This window comes from Numida meleagris, chromosome 11 (genome assembly GCF_002078875.1).
Source record: "Numida meleagris isolate 19003 breed g44 Domestic line chromosome 11, NumMel1.0, whole genome shotgun sequence".
Taxonomy (NCBI): Eukaryota; Metazoa; Chordata; class Aves; order Galliformes; family Numididae; genus Numida; species Numida meleagris.
Genome location: NC_034419.1, coordinates 5,208,174 through 5,231,356, shown reverse-complemented (window position 1 = coordinate 5,231,356; position 23,183 = coordinate 5,208,174). Strand labels below are relative to the sequence as shown.

Here is a 23,183-nt window from a genome sequence, read left to right as displayed (position 1 = left end):
ACTGAAGCATAGGAAGGAAGCAGCAGATTACCCTTTGAAAGAACTTTGTGTAGAGGTTTTGAGGATTCTTCTAGAGGAGCTCAACTGTAATGATGCGTACTGCCAAGGTCATTAGTATCCAATATAGTTGCTCTCAAACAGGCTTGCTCAGATGGTGGCTGGCTTCCAAAAACCTCTCAGAGGAGGAGCTGGCCAGCTACTCCTTCTCGGGCTGCCTGTGCGAGCAGCTGTTTCACCAGCCTGATGCCTCTGCTGCATTGAGTAGCGCTGGCCAAGTTCACAGCGTCTCTTGCCAGAAAAAAGAACTGGCAAATGGTACTCAAGAGGAATTTTTGTGCTTACAAGTGTGTATTATGTAGTTCTTGGGAGCTAACGACTTTTCTGTGTACAAACTCAAATAGAGTTGTCTTTAAGACTCTGAACACCATGTCTAGTCGTATTTTATTTCTTAAGGCTTTTGCTGAAGGGCCTTGACAGGATGGATGCTTAATTTTTTTCATTCTTAATTCACCAAGGAATATACTGTAAACAATCCCTGTCTGTAGACATATTAGAAATATTAGATAAAAATATAGGACAATTTGACTTCTTCTGGGAGTTTTAGACTGCACTGTGCACTTCTAAGAACTGTTCCTTCTAGAACTGATCTGACTGTAAACTGAAGAGTTGTGGAAAAACAACGATTCAAGGTAGTGCTGGGAGTTCATCTAGTTACTTTTTCCACGTCATAATTTTCATCATAAAAATAAACAAAAATTTGGGAATATTGAGGAAATGAAGCAAGGGCAATCCTATACCCAAGTGTTTATATGTCATACTAAGGGACATTGCTTAGTGGGGAAATGCTGGTGGTAGGAGGATGGTTGAACTGAATGATCTTGGAGGTCTTTTCCAACCTTCGTGATGCTATGATTCTGTTCTATATAATGAATGATAAAAAGGAATACTGAAATGGTTACCGTCCACCCACAGCGTAATTCCTGTAATCTGACCTGATTTGCATCTGAAAAGGCATGTTATTGAGTTAAAATAAAGGTATATTAGAGTGTATTAGTGCTTGTGGAAATAACTTTTGAAATCAGATGGCCTTTTGATTTGAGCTCCCATATTAAGTATTCTTGATTTTAGTTGTCTGTCTAATCCCTTTAGAAGTACTAAATTACCCCTCTTCCATTCAAAGTTTAGGCACCATTAACTAAACAGGACAGAAAAGCAACTGCTGCGACAACTGTAGTGCAGGGGAAAAGAAGGAAACATTACTTGTTGAATGTAGGATTGACTCTTGGGCAAAAGTTGCCATCAGTAGTTCATCAGAATACTGAATTTTATTATTTTAAAGCTTAAATAAAATATGCGAAGAGTATAATTTGTCATTACAGGACTACAGGGTAGGACAGAGGGAATTATAGGCCAAATGGAACAGACCTGGAGGCAAATCGTGGATAGCAAGACTCTGTTTCCAGCCTTTAAAGTCCCATGTTCACTCACTGAATTAACAAGTGCTCTGATTTGAAGCCTTTAACTCTATAATCAGCTCTCTGATTTGGCATTTAACTGTCTTCAGAACAGAGCATAATGGGAAGCATGTTCTTTGGATTCATGTGTTAATCTGGACTCAAATCTCAGATGCCTTTAGGCTTCAGGAGAATGCAAGGGAGAATAAGAATGCTTGAATATTGATGCTTTTGAATATTTAGGACAATGCATGACGCCATAAAATGGATTTTTAAAGTTTTCTCTGTTTTACAGCTATCATGGAATGCATATCCTGAATTCTCATTTATTCTGCAAATTTACCTATGAAGTCATACGCCTCAGGAATATCTGACCTACTTGCATTTTATGCAGATAAATCATCATCTTAAAGAATATTGTAGATGCTTTTTGAAGTGAAGTCACTGTAGAAGTTTCATGGCCCGCTGCATTGATTTCATGTGCACACTGTGCTGATTGCCAGGTTTTCTCTCCAATGAAATCTTCTTTGCCTTGCTCTTCTCCTATGTCCTAACTTCAAGTGTAGGCTTGCCATGAACTGTCTTTTCCACTTCTTTTCCAGCAGTGATCATTTAATCAAAATTGTCTTTGAGGCCTGTACTTACTTGATGTCAGAGTGGATGGCCCCTATAGCATCAAATGGCATTAAATTGGTGCTCGCTTCCGCATTCTCAAAACTACGGAATGTTTTTGAAAATCCCTTTGGCCTTCCTCTATGCTGAAAATATGTTTTAAGATGTAATGAATATAATATGTGGTTTAGGGCTGTCAAGGATACTGAGTCACTTTCTGATGTAGGAACCTAAGGGCTGGAGTTTGACGCTGGCTGGTTTATAGCATCAGGTGGTGACCCTGCCCTTGACCCCACACCAGGGCAGGGCTCCCTTGCAGTTCCTATGTTTTTTTGCCACAAGCTGTTATCTTCTCATGCAGTCTGTTGAGATCAGTGCCACAAGCTGCTGTAGTTGACTGTCACGTCAATGCAGGCAATTAGCCCTGCAATAAAATTGGCAATTTTGTTGCCCATAAGTAGGCTGACGCAGTTTATGGCTCCTTGTGGATGTACAAATAGCTCAATTCAGCCAGCTCATCCAGTTCCTGCCACCGTGGGTGCTCTGTTCAAGCCCAGCCACTCAGGTAATCTCAAGCATTTCCAGGGGGTGGGATTAACACAGCCATAAACACCTGTGATTCAGGATCTCAGCTGTGATTTCTTTATTATGTCCTCAGGATCTTCTATAAGCTCATAGAGAATGTTAATTGTTGCTGTAAATGTGATAACAACACCTCCATCAGCAAGGCACCCGTGAAATCTCCAACTACTTTTTTTTTTATATTTACCCTGGGGAGAGAGGTGGCATCGATGTCTTTATTAACATATTGACATATTTATTGACATTAGTTGTCTTCAGTCTTGTCTGTTTAATTAATATAATTGATCTACTGAACATCTACATAATAATTCTGTGGAAAATATTCCAACTAGTCTAGTTATTAAAATTGAGTTTAAGCTCCTTATTGTGAAATCTTTCATGGGTCTTGTTGCCAAAATAATTAAGTGGCCATTAACTTGCTTTTTTCCTTCATCTAAAATATCTATTAGACTGGCTTTTTGTCATGAGGGACAAAATATTAAAAATGCCTTCACAGTAAGTGAACATCAAGAAAAAATAATCAAGTATAATCATCTTATGCAGCAAAAAACAAATGGTGGAAATGTCAGTGTTACATAAGATCCATTGACTAGCAGCTAAAGTCAACAGAATTTAAGGACACAAAGTGCATGATGAATACAAATAAAAGATGTGGGAAATACTTCTGAACTTTAATTCTTTTTGGAATTTTATTTATTTATAGCCCATTTGAATGCTTTTCTGAGAAGATGCCCTGGATTAGCTAATTGTTGGATGAACGCCTTCTTCAGTCTGGGTTAGAGCAGAAATACGTATCAAAGAAGAAAAAACATCTGCACCATCAACTGTGACATCTTGAGCTATAGACAGTCACTTCTTTATCTCTTCTCAAATGATGTATTACATTGCCCATTAATTTGCTAATGTTAGTGAAATATTTTATGGTGACAGATATGCTTTACTTAGACCATGAGATCTGCAGGCATTAATTACATCCTGCTCATTAGTATTCATTCTTCTGCTGATATTTATTTTCAGTTTCATACCACCCTTAATACTGAAAGGTGTGGGCAGCAGATTTGTCTTGTTTTGTTTTTGCATTTTCAGTTCTGTTGTCCAAAGCATGATGGAATGAATCTGAACAAATATTTTTTACTTGTATTGCTTTCTGTTATTAACTACATGTTATATGTGAAGTTAAAAGTAGCAATTAATAAGCTATACCAACCCTGAAGAAACTTAATTGCTTTTGAAATACCTATTACAATGTGATTCATTAACAGTGTATGCTTTTACTGAAGAGGACAGCAGCTGTGACCTGATATCAGGAAGCCCAGAAGAGTGACTCAGGCCAAAATTACTGTTCTTACTCTTTGCCCACAACTGTTTCTAGGCTGTATTCCAGGTAGCCCTGCTACTGCTTAGATTTTGTGCAGAATTATTTCTGTCTTGAATTGTTCCTATGCATTATGATCTGTTATTCAGGTATGCTCAAGCAACTTTATAGATTTTGATCTGTGTTTGTTCTCTTATCTAAAATCAATCTCATATTCTATGTTCTGGGAGTAAAGAAGTCTGTAGAATGGTATAAAGTGCTGTTTAGCAGAACTAACATCTCGCACAAATATTTACTGTGGGTTTTTTAACTATTAAAAATATTTTCTCTAATTTTATTTTTTTTTGCCAGAGACCATGGCATTTCTGCTAATTAAACATATAATGCTGTTGAGAGAGGTGTTAATCTTAAGATACCACAAAAAGAGACAAAACTCAGCAGTAATTCTTAGTTGCTTAGATATTTATCACTTAAAGAGCTGTACTGAATTCATAATTGCTGCTTGTGAGTTTATATTCCACGGTATTTGTAGATGTGTGAAAACATATCTGCAGTTGTCAGAAGAAAATAACTGACAATTATTTAATATAGCAATGTTACCTGAATAAGCTGTCTTCAGGGTATCTCTTGTGAAGACTACATAAATTTTGATGGTATGACCAGAGTGCATACATCTTAGCTGGACCTCAGATACGTGATGAGATACAGTGTTGCTTGTAATCCCTAGTTGGTATAGAAGTGCCTACAGAACTTGGTATTTTGATACTTCAATTTAAATACTGTTTGTTAACTACCAGCTCGGGTTCCTGTAAAGAGAAAAGGTCCCTTCTAGTCAAATGAAGTGCAAGGGAGTTTGAATAGCTTGTAGGATGAAACTGGCACAACATAGAGATCTCAAGACCAGAGAATAAGGGTACTGGGAAGTATTCACGACGTATGTATATTTATATCTATAGTAAAATAAGTCTTACAGTTTTGTTAAGGTGGTAACAAATGCTTTTTATTAAATTGAAGTGAAAGAGTATGTCGTTAGGACTGATGGAAGGCTATTAAAAGCACTGGAATTCAGATGGTATAGATTTTTTGTTTGGCTTCTTCCTTCTAAAAGTTGTTTTGCCCAGAACGAGTGGGTAGAAGTAGGTATTTAGAATCTTGCTTTAGCAGAGTTCTTAGGCGCAGCTTAAAGGGAAGTTGTTTCTTGACTTGGAGCCTATGCTGTCTACCAATAGCAAAGGACACTTTTACTAGTAAAACCTGAGCTTGAATAGAGAGAGGATTTACTGTGGGCAATGATTCAGATTTCCCAGAACACTCTCGTGCTGCCAGTAATGGTGACACCTGCAGTTTTCAGTGATGAGAGCTAGTGGATTAATTCCACAGCTGCTGAGCTGCTGCCTCTCGGGTTCGGCTGCAGCCAGCAGCAAGGGCGTTCCGGGCAGCTGGGCCCCGAGGGCGGCCTGCAGGGAATGCTGGCTTCCAGGAGAGGGAGGCTGGGGGCAGAAGGGTGAAACGACAGAAGCAGGTAGGATGTCCATTAAGTAAACTAGGCAGGGGACTGAGCAGCTCCATGTTTAAAGTGGGAAAGGTGTACACCATGCGGAGTGGAAAAGGGGGGATGTTTACTTACTTTTTACTGTGCAAATGATTTTGGTTGTGCAGCTTAATGCCTCTTTTACTTGTCTCTGAAGCAAAGAAGAGAATGCTACCAGGGAAAGTATTAAATAAATGTTTCTCACTGAATGAAGGTAAGTGGAGGATATACAAGATAAAACAGATGAATTAATCGACAACTGCATATCAGAACTCAGGGCATACAAGGATAAAAATCAGTATTTTGGAGGAAATTCAACACAAGAAAAAGTGTATCATCACATCACTAGCACACGAGCTGGCTTTGCTGGCTGCAGGGACCCTGTGCCCCAGCACCTGCAGCTGCTGCTCCTCCTCAGCGCTGGCGCTGCCGTTCCCAGCTGCTCCCTCAGCCCGCACCCCACGCAGCGCTCTGCCCTTCCTCACACGCTGCCCGGAGCCATGCTGTAGAGGGCATAGCTGTGCCTGGAACTGGCTGTGTCGGCCCGGGGCAGCCCCGCCTCTCCTTGCAGAACCCCGCGCACCCTGGGGAAGCCTTGGAAGAGAGGTGAGGGGGCTCGCAGGGCTGTGGTGCTTTTGGCTCCTGAGGTTGGGTCCCTGTTCCATCCGTGGTGCCCTCAGGTGCAGTTTGGGTCCACATCTCAGCTGCACTCCTCTGAGGTGAACAAAGGCTCGGGAGGCGCAGTCCAAGCCCCAAGTTCTCAGAAATAGTTCAGTTTTGTGTGGTAGAGAGAGTAAGTGAATATGTGGTAATTTGTAGCCAGTACTGGATATGCTTTTCCTGTGAAAGCAATGGCTCTCATCCCTCAGTGAGGCAGTTGTCGGCATTGTCCCCTCAGCCTCAGCATGCTGAGGTGATTCTACCATCAAGCCTCATAATATTTAATTTTTTTTTAAGATGAGACATAGGAGATATCTCTTAAACACACTAAAATGAGGCACTTGTTTGCATGCAGTGTTTTGGGATCTGGAAGTGCACCTTTCCTTGCCCCAGGAGCAGGCCAGGATGGGGCCGCTGCCAGGAGCTCTTGGCGGGAAGCAGCACGTCCCCACTGCCGGGCACACAGCGGGCTGGTGCTGGCCCTGGCAGAACAGCGTGCAGTAAAGCGGTCACTTACATAATGGTGCTGACCCTTGGTGAAGCATGTAGAGCGGTGTGACTTGGCAAGCAGAGAGAAATGGGGACTCCTGAGCCTTCCTGCTGCTGGGGAGCTCTGTTGCAGGCCCCCATCTGAGCACTCACAGGGACTCTGACACTTAAAAAAGAGGCTTGAACAGAATAAGGGCACTGAGCTTTGTCCAGATCAGTCTGCATGCAGTCTGAAGGTATTTTTCTGAAGCCACAGAAGTATTTCTTGACGGTGATGTTTAGACAATGTCCCTGATGTCCAGAAATACTGATTAGTCTTAAAAATGTAAGGCAGCTTTTGGGGCCATGATAATGAAGACTAGCGGGAAAACGTCTCAGTGTTTAATTTGTTGAGAAGTATTAGTTTTGAAAAAAGAAATGGGAGGGGATGTTTGTAACAAAAAGCCAGCGTGATAGAAATACTACAGTAAAGCAAACAGGGTAGAATACGGCAATAGGCAACACAGCTGCTCCTAATCACTCTAGTAATTAGAATCTAGAGATAAAAAATAGGTTTTAAAGGCTTTGTTCCAGTGGCTGTGTTTTTCAGATTTAGAGTACATTTGCCAGGTTGTACATTCAAGCAGATTAAGTTGAGACTTCAGGGGATGAGGGATGGGTGCTTTATCCCAGGTGACTTCACTTGCAGCTTCAAACACAAGCCTGGCTTCTTCTGATTTTTTAGAAGGAATAAACAACTAAGTATCTTAATCACGCAGAGACCAGCATGTAAGTAATAAACTTGAGAATACAATAAATGATAACAAATGGCTGTGCATGGTAGTGCATCCTGAAGCGGGCAAGATAAGTTTAGATCTTCATATAAAACAAACGAGTCAGCAAGTAGTAGCGGCTCATTTTACTTTGTAGATATTATCTGGCATATGAGCTACAACTCATGTGGTGCACAAGTTGCAGTGACCTCCCCAAATCTATCTCATATACTGGTGTTTGACATTGTTCAGGTGGTGTGTTTATTTTTTGCTGTAATTAAAGGAACAGGAATCTGAGCAGAGAAAACTGTTTTTTTTTTTTAATGCTTTGCTTGCTGCATAGATGGATGGTTAATGTCAGTAGGAATCAGTAGAACTGAATGCTTACTGTGACATGCTGCCCATGGTGAAACCCATAGGAATTCTTCCCAATAATTTGAGTGGGATCAGAGTCTTTATATTTAATAATTCTGCATTGCGAACTCATTAGGATAATGGTTTGGGCATCTTACATCTACGTCTTTTCACAGAGTGGCATTGAATAATGTACTGTTCTGAGTATCTTGCTGAGTAGACTTTGTAACATCAGGAAAAACTGCAACCCTCATGTTCCAAGTCTGTCCTACTTACTATATTTTTCTTATTAAAAAAAAAAAAGGCTCTTTTCTAAGTTAAAATGTGAGGCTAGGCAGTCTCTACAGCTGCTAACTTCATTTCTTAGTATTTCATCAATTGTAAAATTGTTTTAATTCATTCTGATAAAAGAAATGTGGGCAGGCATTATCATATACTTATTCATCAGACCAGCTTCATATTACCAGAGGAGAAATGGTGAAGTCGGTGCATGAGAGATGTATTGCCTCAAACAGCGAGTTGGTCTGTTACCTTGACTAAAACTGTAAGGGCTAAGATGACAGTGTGTTCAGAAAAAGCTAACTGAAAAAACAAAGCAGAAAACTGGAACCAAACAAGACAAAATTCCATTTACAACAAAAAGCTTCCTTACTATTCTCCTGTCTAAAATTCAAGTTTCAGTGATATTCATTGGAAAATAGGAAGAAGTGTCTGTTATGAATGCACCTTTCATATATTAAGAAACTGGCTGAAATCTGAGTTACTGCTTCTGGAGAAGCATGATACTAAAACTATTGGAGGAAACCTAAGTGAGCAAGCAGCAGGAATCAGCCCTAAGCCTGTGTGGGTACGGAATTTAAAATGGTGCAACAGCTGAGAGCCTTTCTTTACTGGCATTACCACTGGTGGAACACAGATAATGTGCAGTTTGCTTTTGCTTTTTGATTTGGCTTTTCATCTTCTTCTTATTCCTCAAAACTGGACTTTTGAAACAGTAGCTTAAAGGATTAACTATTACTGTTACCTGACCAACGTGTTTTCTCCTGGAATGATTATCGTCCAGTGAGCACAATTCTGTATATCCGTGTGACCGATTCTTCATTTTTCATTCATTTTGCGCACTGCAGTGCCAGAAAACTGCAAAAACTGGATTTTAAAATGGAAGAATGAATCCAAACTGATAAGTCTGTATGTCCTCTACCTTGCACGCCAGCAGTGATAAACCTGCTTTATATTAGACTACACTGGAAAGCCAATTCATGGGACTCTTTATGCAGAGGTTGTATTTTCTTAGCAGGCATTTATTTTTGTGATGTATTGGTTGTTGTTAAAGGGTGTTAGCTCTGATATGCAATTTTACAATACGTAAGCACCTTTTAAAATTGTTCTGTTTGTGCAGTACTTTGTATTTAGGATCTGCTAGAAATGGAGTAGTACTCAAATCCCAAGATGACTTTTCTGGAAAACTGAAAGATACCTTTGGGCTATCCTCTGTGCAGTAGAAAAAAAAAAACATTTGCCTTAATTTGTGGAAAAGATACTTACCTTGCAAAGTTAGCAGATTCCAAGCAATCATGTTACTCTCTTGCAGCGCTGTCTATGTGTGTATCAAGGTTTGGATGTTTTAAATCAGGCTTACGTTGTGGAACGAGACCATTTTTCTAGGGGACCTGGCCCAAGCCATGAGCCTGAGTGAGTTAGAGTTACAGGATCAGGCCCGCAGTGAACGTTTTGTGAGCAAAAGAAATCTGTTTTGGAATTTGCCATGTTTTTCTGCTGCGTGGGGCTGTGTCACATCAAGTCTATGGTTAGATAAATGTGGCTTAACCTGAATATTGGGTAAAGTGCCTGTTGGTGCAGTATGCAAGCATTACAGGCCAGTTATGTAGGTGAATGGACAATTTGGGGACTTTTCTCTCTATTAGTTGTGGTCTCCTATTGTACTGATGTAACACTAACACATGGTGATGTGGCTCCGGAGCTGTGGCTTCCTTGAAAGTCCTGTAAGTGAGCATAAATTTTATTTTTGTAGTGAAGGAAGGTTAAGGTGATTGGGTAAAACTAAGTGCGGGTCTGTTAAATAAGAGTTCTGTATTGGTTTCCAGAGTAGTGGGAATTCGTGTGGCTGACAAGTGGAGGTGGAGGGGATGTTAGAAGCTAATTGCTCAGCTTTAGGCAGATGACTGACCAAAAAGGAGCTGTTGGGGTATTTTTCAATAAAATTTGCAGTCTCTTGCAGATCAGTTTTGAACACAGACCATCAGAAAAGCTTTACCATTTTTTTGTTTGTTTGTGGCATGAATTAGCAGCATGTCTGACAATTCATGCTTCTCTTTAGCCTGGGGAACATCGTAGGTAATGCTATGATAAGTAGCATTTGGTCGACCACCTGCTCTCTCTTATTCTGGAAATATTACAACTGGCTGTGGAACAACTAGGAACTGATCACTTGACCATGGCAAATGAGCTGCCCTCATCAACATGTTCTGGTATATATTTAACTTAATAATGTGAGCAGATGGTCATTATATTGATTTATGAAGCAAGGGGGACAGCGCGGCTGCCTTGATAATGTAAGCGTCAGAGTGGGGCAATAAGCAAGGGGAGGAAAAAGCATCATTTCTTGGCTTTTTTGTTGAACACAGGACAACCACGTACAACAGTTAAAGGCAAGAATATGACTCCTCAAGCCTGTACATATGATCTCGTATCTGGGGATAGCTACTCCTTGTGCACAGGAGTGCCGCTGCTGAAATTCTTGCATCACTGATGTTGCTTTTAAAAAATTAAATTAAAAAAAAAGTGGGGAGGGGCAATATCTTGTAGAGTTGTTAACCTTCTCACTCTGCCGCTGCTATTAATAAGTCTATTGATGAAATATTGAAGGAAAAACGTAATTTAAGTAGTTGCTGAGTGATCTTTACAAACAGCTACTTTGCTTGTCACTTCATTAAATGTGGTATAACTGGATTTAATCAAGAAGCTAATTCTATAAAATATTCAACAACTTCCCTTGTTAGCTAACCTAGTAAGTTCACAAATTCCCAGCCTGCATCAGCTCAAAGGAATAGCTTGATTTAGTTCTTCATCTTGTAATTTCCACATGAGAAATACCATACACAGAAGAGCATTCTCTCGAGCAGGAGCTTAATCTCGTATTTTGGTTCCTGTTTCTCCCTGTTGCTGATTAGCTTTGCTGTCTTATCAGTTTATGTCATAGTATGTGACTATAAATTGACTTTGCAGTGAGGAGGGAATTTGCTTCGTCTTCACAGATGCTGCTGTTACCATGGAGATAAAAGGACCAATGGCCTTTTCTTGGTTTGGACTGTACTACAGTGTTCATACAGAGACGGTGCATTCAAAAATGCACCATTTGGTGCCTTCAAATTTCAGTCTGAATATCAAATGAAGAAGCGTATTGTTTTTTCTTGGTGATGAAATTAAATAATAAATATGAATTTGGCACTTTTTTTGGAAGCAGAAAGCAAGCCTAACAGGAATGTAAAAACAGCGTGGCTGGTTTGTGCTTGCTAAACCTCCTCCCTGGGAAAAACCTTTCGGCTGAGCAAAATATAACCCTGTAGAGCCTTTGGGTTTATCTGATGCGGTGTTTGGGGCTGGTTACATCACCACCTTACTTATCTGTGATGTTCCACCATGGCTGATCGTGAATGAGCATGCAAAACTGTGAATGTAATTTTTTTTTTTCCTTGAGAAAGCTTTTCTACCTCAGATTGCGTGAAAGAAAATATAAATACTAAATCCACAACACATTCAAGGATGGCTTGCAGAAGGTGTTATTTGTGAGTACCTTTTCCTTCTTCATCTGTCATCACGTCTCTGATATCTGTGTTGAGGATTCCAGAAGTGGGAGTAGTGATCAGTTTATTGTTTGGTAGGTTTCTTTCCATGAACCATTTTTAGGGTGTTACCTTTTTTAGCAGATGAATGATCTGTATTTTAGAAACGCACAGATGGTGGTTGTGTTTATGTATATAGATGCTCAAAAATTTAACCTAATGAAAGTGAATAAGCCAGTATTTAGCAGTGGAAAAAAACAATAATGAAAAGGAAAAAAAAAAAAAAAACCAACACTTTGCATAAAAACAATGTAGGATGCTAGGGTGAGTCAAGAATCTCTTCCATTTTGCTTGAATGATTTGTCATATTAAAGTGTAATCTGTCTTTTAAATATATAAATAGTAATGAAAAGAAGTGTACTACAGTCTTGAGCAATATAACATCAGTAAAGCAACGTACTGGTGTAGTTTTGTTGTTAAACATGCTTGCTTATATCCTAAAGGTGCATTATTTGCTTATTTACTTGAACGGTTTCTCAGGCATTACAGTCAGCGGAGCAGGAGTTGAATGTTTTGCTCATGTAATGCAGTGCAGCAGCTCTTCACGTGAGCTCTCACGTCTGGCAGAACAGCTCAGTGCGTATCCACTTGTAGCCACAGGAAAGATGATGCTGAAGTTTCCATCGTGTTTGTGGTGTCAGCGTCAGGCTACATACAGAAATCACAAGGGGTAGTTTTGTTTGGCTGAATTCTGGTGGCTCCACATGGCTCTCACTCCGAGCCCTCAAAGCATGCTGCAGTGTTGTTCTACTTCAGATAAAAATCATGGAAGTGTGCAGTTAACTTGTTCCTTACCACCCACCCTCACTACTATCAGTGCTTCACTTTTAATCCACTATTTTGAAATGGCTGTACCTGTTATTTGCATTTCTGAACTCTGGTTAAAGATCCTCTGTGTAGAGGGTTAACTTCAGTTTTGCCCAGGGATCTTGCATGAAACAGATGCAGCTGTCTGTAGCTGCTGTCAGCTTTTTCAGTAGCAGCTGAGGGTCCTCACTGAGTAGATGTATTTCCCGTTCTGTAGCCCTGCCCACATGCAGACATAGTAAATTCAGCCATTCAAGAGTAAACTATTTGAAATGAGTTTTGAAAGAGTATTGAAATCTGTTCTTAAATTTTCTTTAGCCTTTTGTTTTACAGAGATGGCATGAATGGTTGAGTTGAAATGCTTGAAAATGAGAGTAAACTTGGGGCTGTGCATAGGAAATCCAATCGAGAAAAGTGAACTTGGAGAACAGGTTGTAGTCTTCACGATGTATACAGATCAGCTTTGAAAATAATGCCACCTGTTTGTACAAGGGAGAAGTATTTTGTATTGGACTCCGTTGTTCTTCGGGTTGTGATATTCGGAGGTTTTGTAACTCTCAGTAGGAAACACAATTCTTACAGTGTTTCTCACGTGGTGTTAAAGAATATTTCATCTCTGTAGGTTACTTTCTTTAACAGTGACATTCCAGTCTTTTGTAGAACCACTTTGTGCTGTATTTCCTCTATTACTGCTTACATGTTTGGTATCTTGCCTCAGCGCATTGCTGTAGAAAACAAGATGTGAATTATGACTTGTATTATTCTGTATCACAGCTCGTCCATTAGGAAGTAAATGCTGACAACTGAAAAGACTTTTAGGACCTTTATGGAAGCAACTCTCTGGAACGTGTGTGTGTGTCAGTGTATAAATTCTTCATGTTCTTTAAAACTGATCTGTTCCAAACTGTAATGAAATACATTAAGAAGCTGGATACACCAGCTCTTTAATGTAGGGGTTAGTTCTGAGATGAAACCTTAAATAATATAAATCTGTCCACGTACTAATAATATACACTAAGGAATTTTGCATTTTAAGGTATAAGATGCATCTTTTTTACACTTCAGATACAAAATATAGGAAAAAAACCAGATTGCTGTTTAGCTTCTTGTAGTCCAGCAACAATGTCAAACTACTAGGATTAGCAAAAGCATTGCTGTTGAGATGCTATGCCGAGTAGAACATGTCATTGTGCCATTGTTACAAGTAACAGGATTTGCATTGCTGTAAATCTCTTACATTATATCTGTTTAATTTCATTAGTTTTCCCTTTTTACATGAGTATCAGATACATTACTTATAGATGTGGCTTTGTTTGGTTTTACTACGATTAACACTTTGTGAAATTATAGATGGGGCTCGGTCTTGTGATGTGAGTTGCAGTTTCGTCAGAAAATCTCAAACCTTTTTACTTACAATGAAGTAAAAAATGTAGAAAAGATGCAGTCGTCCGATTTCATTTAAACTATTAATATCCTTCCATCATATGCAGCGTCGTGTGTCTTTGTTCTGTTTCATTTCAGGTTTTGGTTTCAATATTTTGTCTACAAATTTTAAATATGACCAGTAAGCAAAACATGTACAGGTGTATTTTATTTGTAATGTAAATATCTGTATATCACTGCTCAGAATAGTTTTCTTGCATTAAGAGTTAGTCAAATGGGAAATAAATGATCTTAATTGTATTTGTCTGTTGACTAACGGTCTTAATTAAGTTTGCCCTAGTTACAGCTAACCTATTATTGGAGACTGCTTATAAACTGTATATTGGCCAGGATGTGAAAGAGTCACCTCTCACCTGTTTATTAGGTAATATAGGCTAATACTTCATTTTCATGAAACCAAAAATAAATTACAATTATTGTTTATAACATAATTATCTGTATTGTTAATAGGCATAAGGATGGGGTAGAAATAAGACTTTTGCTGTTTAGTGTGTTGTCATGGTACTGGTCTTGTTCTCCCAGGAGATGATTATCTTAAGGCCCTTTTAATGGATGAGAGATCAGTGGAAGCATACTTTACTTTTATTTTTATTTTTTAAATCCAGCTGTGGACACTCAAGGTGGAAATACATAAGGGGTAGTATAGTTCCAAACAGGAACCTCTCCATTTATATTGTAACCTGTAGAAATGCTGATATTCCATCATTTTGATGATAACTGAATTTATGCATTCTTAAGCAAAATTCAGTGGTTTGTACTCTAACCTACGTGTACTAAATACTTAGAGCTATAGATTTTATTGAACATCATTGATGCCTAGTAAAACTATCTCTGCTTTTTATTAAGAAAAATCCTATCCTGTAATCAATTAGTTCACATGGCAACTGCATGGTGAGCAGGGAGACAGGGAGGGAAGGAGGGAGATGCCAACACTGCAGATCTAGAACATATGGTTGTGCTATTATGTTGATGTTTATTGAGTATGGATCTTGTTACCTTCCTGTGAAACAGCACCCAAGCTGGGTACAGAAAGCTATCTCACTGAATGGAAATGATAAGTTCTGGAAAATGTATTGGTTGTAGTCTTTTACAGTGTGTGGAGATCTCTGCCACATACATAGGAACTCTAAGGCCTTTTTTACATATACAACTGTAAAAGCAGTAGTAATGTTGAGTGTCTTGTAGTTCCGTTCAGTAACCTACATATGAGACTGTATTTAGAAAGCTGCAAATTAAAACCTATTTGATGTGGGCCACAGTAGCCTCTTCTTGGCAGGCTTGAACACAAATTGCTGAACATAAAGTAGAATTAATTGAATTTTTTAAAAAAATGTCCTTTTAAATGTGAATAGGTCACCAGTGAAGTTACATCTTAGTGGACCTGTCTGCGGACAGCTCTGATCTAACTTAGGCTGAGGAGCTGGTATGAGTTTCCATATAAAACTATCTGCTGCTTCCTCTGCACAATGAATTTCTGAAAAAAAAATTATCCTGTGGGAACAGTTAACACACCGAAAGCCTTTCCAGCGTGATTAGCCAAATGTTAATTAACAAAAACTTAGAGTTGATACGAGCCCATATTACTGTGACTTTGATTTTTGACCATCCATTTGGAAGTCAGTTACTATATTTAGAATTTTATTTTTTGCTACAGAAGTTGTTAGCTTCATTAAAGAGGAACAGGACAGACTTTACTATTTTTTAAACACAATCTTTCCTAGTCTCAGCTGTAGCCATAACTCTGGATTGAAGTGAAAAAGAAAACTATCAACTTGTAAATCAATGTTATTCCTCATCAGGTTAAAATGGAATTAAAATGAAAGCATTTCTTTTATTACCTTGTAGGCACGAATCCAATCAAATAAATCATTGTATTGTGAGCTGCCTCAGATGACAGTGGAGCAAATGGCCCTGTACAGCAGATCTGCTGTTTGCAAGCTAATTTAAAAATGGGTATGTGTTATCTAGCACCAGGTATACAGATTGCCTTCGGCAGCACGAGAGGCTGTTCTGGTATATATTTTAGGTGGCCCTTGTACATAGTCATTAAAATGCAGCACTTGATGTAAAGATATACCAGAAGAAAAGGAAGAATACTGGCAGATGGAGGTGACAGATTGTTGTTTCATATGCAGAAGAGGAATTGCATGTGAAGTAATAGGGCTACAGAGAAATGCAGTAGTTAAGATGACCAAACATACCTACCTGGTACTGTGTCAAATTGTCACTTTAACAAAAACATTTTTTCCTAATGCAGTCCTATGTTAAAACAGCTTTTCTAATTATCGATGACACAACTGTGTTCTAATGTCTGTGTACAAGTACCACCTAAAATCGCCTGTATGAAAGCTGACAATATTGTTAGGAAGAAGTTCTATGATAGCAACAGTAATAATTCTATCAAATTTTTCAGACATTATATACAGTTGAAATGAAACAGCAGTAAAACAAAAAGGGTAGGATATCCTCTCCTGTGGTAAGTACGCTGTGCCAGTCTGAGTTAAGGGAAGAGCCTTCTGTGGCATCCCAGCATTTCACTGGGTCGATGCCGTGACTGCTGCCACCGGTGGCATGGCGACACTGTTATTGTCCTGCTAAGAGCTCCCTTGGAAAAGAGGGAATAGATTGTTAAAGCAAAAGGAATTCCAGGTTCATAGCTGGGTATTCTGTTTTCTCATGTTGTTTTAAAACCGATATTGAGAAATATGCCTACTGTGTTGAGGAGGCTGATTGGTGACTGTAGCAGAAAATGAAAATATGGTGCCTTGTAGTTGTAGCTTTACTTGACGGTCTAGGTCATTTTAATTGGTACATCTAAGCAAGACTGTAGTACCGAAAGAATAGCAAGCGATGTTTTTGTTCAGCTGATGAATACAAAAATGATGTTGAATGAGTGGTTTCTGATGAGAAATGTGGGAATGTATATGGGAGATAAAGGAACAGGTAAACCTCCTTTGGGTCTGCATACTAACATTGTAGTTTAGACTTGTTGTTTAATGTTGGTATCCTGAAGGAAATGTGACTTCAAGGTTTTATCATACAATCATAGAGATTACTTTGGAATTAGTTCTGTTTATACTGTGTTAGTAGTATGTTCTCAAAAGAACTAACAAATAAACTTCTAAAATGACGGGTGGTTACCTGTCCGTGAGAATGTGGGGAAAGCTGGAAGAAACTTTGCCTGGAAGTGGGAAATTGCAAATCTTCCATGGGATGTTGCAGTGATGTTTTGGAAACTGAAATTACCAGAAACAGCGTGCATCAATTTGGTCATTTGTCTTGTGTCAGTTCTGAAGCATCTCTGCTCTATTTCTAATTCTAAATCATCTTTTGGAAATGTAAAAGCAAGCATCCCTGATACAGCCAACAGGAGAGGTGATCACTTCCCCAAATTATTTACATTTATTTCTTATGATGTCTTCAGGTGTTATGACTTAATTTTATTTTGAGTGCAAACTTGTGTTGAAGGCTGATTGAAACATCTATCTTTTATAAGTTTTTGATGGTTCTTTTTTCTTATAAAAGATGAATTGAAACTGAACTGACATAATCTAGAGGAGAAATTAAAGCAATGCGTTCATTTAGCATGCGACTAAAGGTTCAAAATGCCACACGCAGATATTACTGTGTGCCAGTGGAAGGTGGATTCGCTTTAGGTAAAGTCAGTATGCTGGCAGAGGCTGTAAGCCCGAGCCTCATCTGTTATCAAACTGACTGGGCATCAGTCAGTGCGACCTAGAGGAGCAAAAATGCTGGGTCATGACAACCCCTGAATTTTACAGCTTGGAGCACTGTCCAAACCTCATGTCTCCTTCTGTAACTGGCTGGATAAGAGTTTATCTCTGAACACCCTAAGAAGTGGCTGAAATCTAACTTCACATACTGAACATATGTCTTTAACATCTGGGAGATTCTTGTTGGAAGAAAGCAGTATGTGGTAACTTAATTACAAGTCTGTAGCTGAATGTTTTGTCATCTGTTTTGTCTATTCCATGCCTCTTCATCTGTAAGGTAGAGGAGTGCCAGTGTAGTTACTATCTGACAAACCTTTAGCACTTCTCATTTGCTGTCAAGGTGACTGGACTTTTGCATTTCCACTGCACCTTCGAAAAGAAACTCAAAGCAGTTGAGCTCCTAAGCAGCCTTGTGCATTGGGTGAGTATTAACCTTAACTGCAAATGAGGAAGCTCAGATTTCAGCGATAACTGTTTTGTTGTTTTGATATTTTTGAACCTAGGAAGTCAGAGTAGGGCACCCTTCTGGACAGAATCTTCCTGAGATAGCCAAGAGTGAGCTCTGATCAAAATATTTTGTTGTGCAGAGCTAAACACAAGCAGATTCATTCATGTGTTTACTGGTTCACTCTCTGAGGAAGGAGATATTACTGATGGGAATGGAGAGATTAGTCTAGGGATTAAAAAAAAAAAAAAAAATGTGGGGGGAAGAGAGGTCTGGGGCACCTTCGTGCTAATCTCCTCATTTTGCTTCTACCAAAAACCTTAGGTATTCCCAAAGCAGGGAGCAACAATTTCATCAGTGTGATCAGTTTCCCTACCTAATGTGAGACTTCATCATACAGTACGCAATGATAACGTACTAGCCTGGTTCTGTGACTTGTGTGGAGCAGCTTGTGTGAACATCATGGTTTTTCTTCTCAGAAAATGTTACTTTTCCATGTTTGAACTGCTTTTATCATGGTCCATCGATGTTTTTGACAACATCGTCCATCTTCCATTAGAATTGTTAAGGTGTTCTATCCAAGTGGCATGAAGGTGCCACCAATTAGTTGTTTTGCACTTGTGAGGTATTAGCAGGGTATGTCCCATGATGGCAGTCTGCCTATTGACTGAATTGTTTTGCCATTGTGTTTCCAAAAGCTCAGGTATTTTATAGGAGTTACCATCAGTTGCCATCTTTAAACAGAAAATCTGGCTCATCTTGGCCTTGCAATTGCTGACACACAGTTGGCAATAGAATCAGAACAGGTTGACCTCATGGGGTTTCTTTTTTTAAAAAGGATTAGTAACTAATGCCTTTCTCGAAAGGGCTAACTTCTTTTGCATAACCATGCTGCTTGATCTTATAAGAGAGTGATCTCATAGGACTTTGCTCTAAGCCTCAGGGATCGAGAACAATCAAAATCAATCTTCTGAAACATTTGTCAGGATGCCAGGCAAAAGACAAGGCAGAAGGGAAATGTATGTGCACATGCACACATTCTCTATTAAATAGTCAGTTTGGAATCATTTGACTCTAAATGAGGATTTTCAGTTTAATGGGTATCTCGTCCACGTGTTCACACTCCAAGAGTTAGGAAATAATGATCTAAATTGTATGATTGTATAGAAGAATGCTGTGTCTTAAGAAATTTGATTAGGTGGTTTTATCATGGATGACTTACTGTACTAAACCTTGTTTAATGCTTCTGAGCAAAACCAGCAAAAATGCTAAGTGTACTGTGTTGCTTAAAGATTGTCTAAGCTTTACTTCAGGTGCAATGCTTTGTATGATTTTGCAACTGTTTGCGTTAACTTAAAACATGCAAATTTTCTGTGACGTAGGATAACTTTTTGTGTTGTAAAGCTTTTTCTCATGTTACGACATGACATGACATCACTTAAATTTGTATTGCACATTTCAGAATATTGCTTAGAACTTGGGTGAAGCTTAGATTCTTTCAAATTTGTTAGTGACGTAGTGCAATGCGTGTGTGATTGCTGGGCCCTGAAGAAAGCTTATGTCCTTACTCATCTCATTGTGCCTCCTCATGTTTAAGCACTGTGTTTGAAATGCCATTAGCAAAGAAACAGCTTGACTGGTGCAGAGTAACATGCAAGTCTGAAGTTCCATTTCCATTCGAATTTTAACCCTCAGTGTTCATTTTTTGCCTCTGTTCCATACAGCAAGGCAAAAATTAAGTCTTAAATTGGCATTTTATTTTTGTGTTGGGACAAAACTTTGATTCTTCATTGCAACAGTTCATCCCTATCATTCTTGATGTCTGTATTTAAACTAGGGGACTATTCCCTCTTCATTTCCTGGGATTCAAAATTGACAGCTTTATTTCAAATTTCATTCAAACTTGATGGGATTTTCAAATATACTTCTTAGCACCTGTTTTTCCCTAAAAAGCCCCTTTCTAAACACTTGGTGTTTTGACTTTGTGTTTTTCCTTGTGTCGTAGGTCTTTAAATACTCTGCACCAGTTTTGCTGTCCAGCTCCATTGTACCATACCCAGCTAGCAGTCCCTGCCACACACTCAGAGTACAGGTAAGAGTAGATATGGTCCACCCACTTTCTACTTTGGAAGAGAGATCTAATGCTATGATTTGACAAAGGGAAAGGAATAGCAGTTTAAGTTTTAAAACATAAAAGGAATAAATTGAAAATTGAGTACTAAGAAAATAAACAAATTTTTAACATCTCACGGGATAGGGCTATTTGCTTATTTTAGGCACTATTTAATTAGATAGTAAAATGGGTTTCATGTGCTTTCAGAGCCATGTCTCCCTAGACTCTTTGAAAGATACAGACTTTTTGAAAGATAGGAAGAAGTTAATTATAGGTTTAGTTCTCACAAAACTAACATCTCAAGGCGTTGAAATTTTCACGTAGTTTGTGTAGGTTATAGTTTTCCAAGCAAAACCTTTTTTTAAAGCCCTGAGTATTTCACAGCAGTATGGTAGGTAAGCCATGGATATAGCGCTCTCAGGGTTAAATGCATGGTCCTGCAGGAGGCTCAGTGCTGCTTGTTGCTTTGAGGGGAAGTAAGGGTTTTTAAAAAAGATGCAGGTCCTCAATGCTGAGTAGCCTACCCTACATGTATCTAAAATATATGGTTTCCAGCTAGTAATTTAACATGTCTGTTTTCAAATCTCCGACTAAATGGGGACAGCAGTAATTATACATCTTAATACAAGTAATTATCAGTGACAGAGAGTTTAACAGTCAGCTTACAGAAACATCAAAGTACAGGTAACCTAAGTTACCAGAAATGTGAAAACTGTTAAGAAATCGTACACGCATGTCATGAAGAAATGTCTTTAACTGTAAGTGATTAACTTAGTCATGATTGCCAGCTCATGAATAATATTAATATCAAAATAATGGAAATCTGGTGCTGAAAAATCAGCTTGCTTTGCACTAGTAATAAGGAAAGACAAAAACAATGAATCCTAAATCTGTGAATGCCTAAACATTTCTGATTTTAATCTTTCATGTCTTAGTTATGTATAACCATGCATGTTTGGATCCATCCTGTTGTTTTACATTGCAGTGTCACTTTGTCTGCTTTTTTTCTCCCATTAGAGCTCTTAGTTTTATTTGGTGGTAGTGAATCTGTAGCCCAACTGTAGGACAATTTAGTATTTCTTCAGTGTAAAGTGTGACTTCACTGTACTTAGATTCCCCACTTGCTTCTTAATGAGGATTTTATTTTTCCTTTGTTCTTAGTTTATAACGCTTCGTTTTAGGGCTTTTTGGGGGATTTTCCTGTAGAGATTTTGATGGCAAAACCAGTCATTTCTTGAATGTTTCAATATCTTGTGCCATGAAAGCTATTTTGTATCTGTAATATATCTTTTGGAAAGAAAACTTTCAGCAGCATAACCTTGTCCTTGAAAAAAAACCGCCATCCATCTCTGGGTTACTTCTGTGTGCAATAAAGTAATAAATACCATAAGTGAGGCTGGATCTGCAAAGCACATATGTATTTGTTATGGAGAATATTAATGTGCAAAAATGCACGTTATAACAATTTTGATAATGCCCATACTTGCTGTGAGTCTGCTAGCTTTTGTTTAAGAACTGGGGGTATGTGAAGGAACTCATCACTAACATTACTTACTCTCGGGGAAATTTAGGTCTCAAACTTTGCAACTGTGTGCGTATGTGTAACAAGACCTATCAGCGGCACGTGATCTGTGCTAACCCTCCATTTTGAGTTACTAAAGAAGAGATGTCAGGGGTTAGATATGGCCTTGTTCTGCTCTTACATCTTTTCCCCGACACACAAGTTGCCTGGGTGATGACTTTTGCGAAGGGTGATACTGAGTAAGCAGTGTGTAACAAAAGCAACCAATTGTGCTCAGGGCTGTGTTAGCAAGAGTGCAGGCAGCAGGCAGAGAGGCCTCTCTCCCCTTCTGTCAGTGCGCATCCTGGGGGTTTGTCTGGCTTTTCAAAAGACATCAGGGTACTGGAGCATGGCCAGCAAAGGGCCACCTAGGCGGCTGGGGGCCAGAGCATATGACAGGTGAGGAGTGGCTGGGAGAATGGGGCTGCTCAGAGTGAAGAAGAGAAGGATCAGGGCACTTGCTGTCTTCAACTCCTTAGTGGGAGCGTATCCAGAAGGTGCAGCAAGCCTCATCTAGAAGATGCACGATAACAGCCCAAGCGGCAGCAGGCAGATTGCAGTGAGACAAATTCCAGTAAGATACAAAGAAGGGTGAGGAGAGAATTTCAGTGTGAGGGTAGTCAAACACTGGATCAGAGGCCAGATAAGGAGATGATAGCTCTGTCTTCAACAGTACTCGGTTCAGTTGGGTACAGCCCTGATGAACCTTATGTAGCTGGCCCTGCTTTGAGCAGAAGGGTAGAACAGATACTTGCAGAAGTCTCTTCTAGCATAAATTATCCTGTGATCTTGCAGCACTCCTCCTTGGAGGAGAAGAACAAGCTGCAAGTTTGTTCTTCTTTGGGCTGAAGAACTTTAGTTTCATGTTATTCGGGGATGTTCATACTGTCCCACACGCTACCCACACACAAACGTGGTGGTGTGTTAGTCAATGCTGTAGTCTGTCCTCGTATCAGCAGTTTGGTTGGTTGACCCATGAGTTAAGTTTCTGAAGCTGTTGTATCCTAAATGACTGTTTCAACTTGACATCCCTGTATCCACAACCTCTGTCAAGTAAAAATTCTGCGTTTTCATAAATGATCTGTATACAGGAATCCTATTGTTCTGAATGAAAATCAGCTTTAGAATACTAGCACAATTAGGCTCTTAATTTCCACATACACTTAATAGTATTAAAATTAGCTCTTAGTCTTCCCATTTATCAATTTATAAATAGAAATCAATGAAAACAATGCAAACAAGAACGAATGCTTCATTCTAACTTCAGATTTGAGGCTTTATTTAGAAAATACACAGAGGGATTAATTTTCCTAGCCCAGAATTAAAAATTAAATTTGCTCTGAAAGAAGCAATTAATGAACGCACTATGGTGAAATCTGGAGCATCTCTGATTTGCTGGTAGCTAATTGCTTGATGTTTTATTCACTCCAGCAGTTTTATTTCTAGTCAAGATGATCTTTGGCATCTG

General features: G+C 39.0%; 1 protein-coding gene across 4 annotated transcripts in view; it reads left to right on the top strand.

Annotated features, from left to right (window-relative positions):
* The window catches only part of IQSEC1 (IQ motif and Sec7 domain 1), a 323,384-nt gene that overhangs the window by 129,111 nt on the left and 171,090 nt on the right, over positions 1-23,183 (top strand). For 3 of the 4 annotated variants that reach the window (XM_021409294.1, XM_021409292.1, XM_021409298.1), the window contains exon 3: positions 20,047-20,133. The exons of the other annotated variant lie outside the window; for it this stretch is intronic. In XM_021409294.1, the coding sequence (XP_021264969.1) occupies positions 20,047-20,133 (87 nt within the window). The remainder of the gene's footprint in view (positions 1-20,046; positions 20,134-23,183) is intronic. 4 annotated transcript variants of the gene reach the window in all.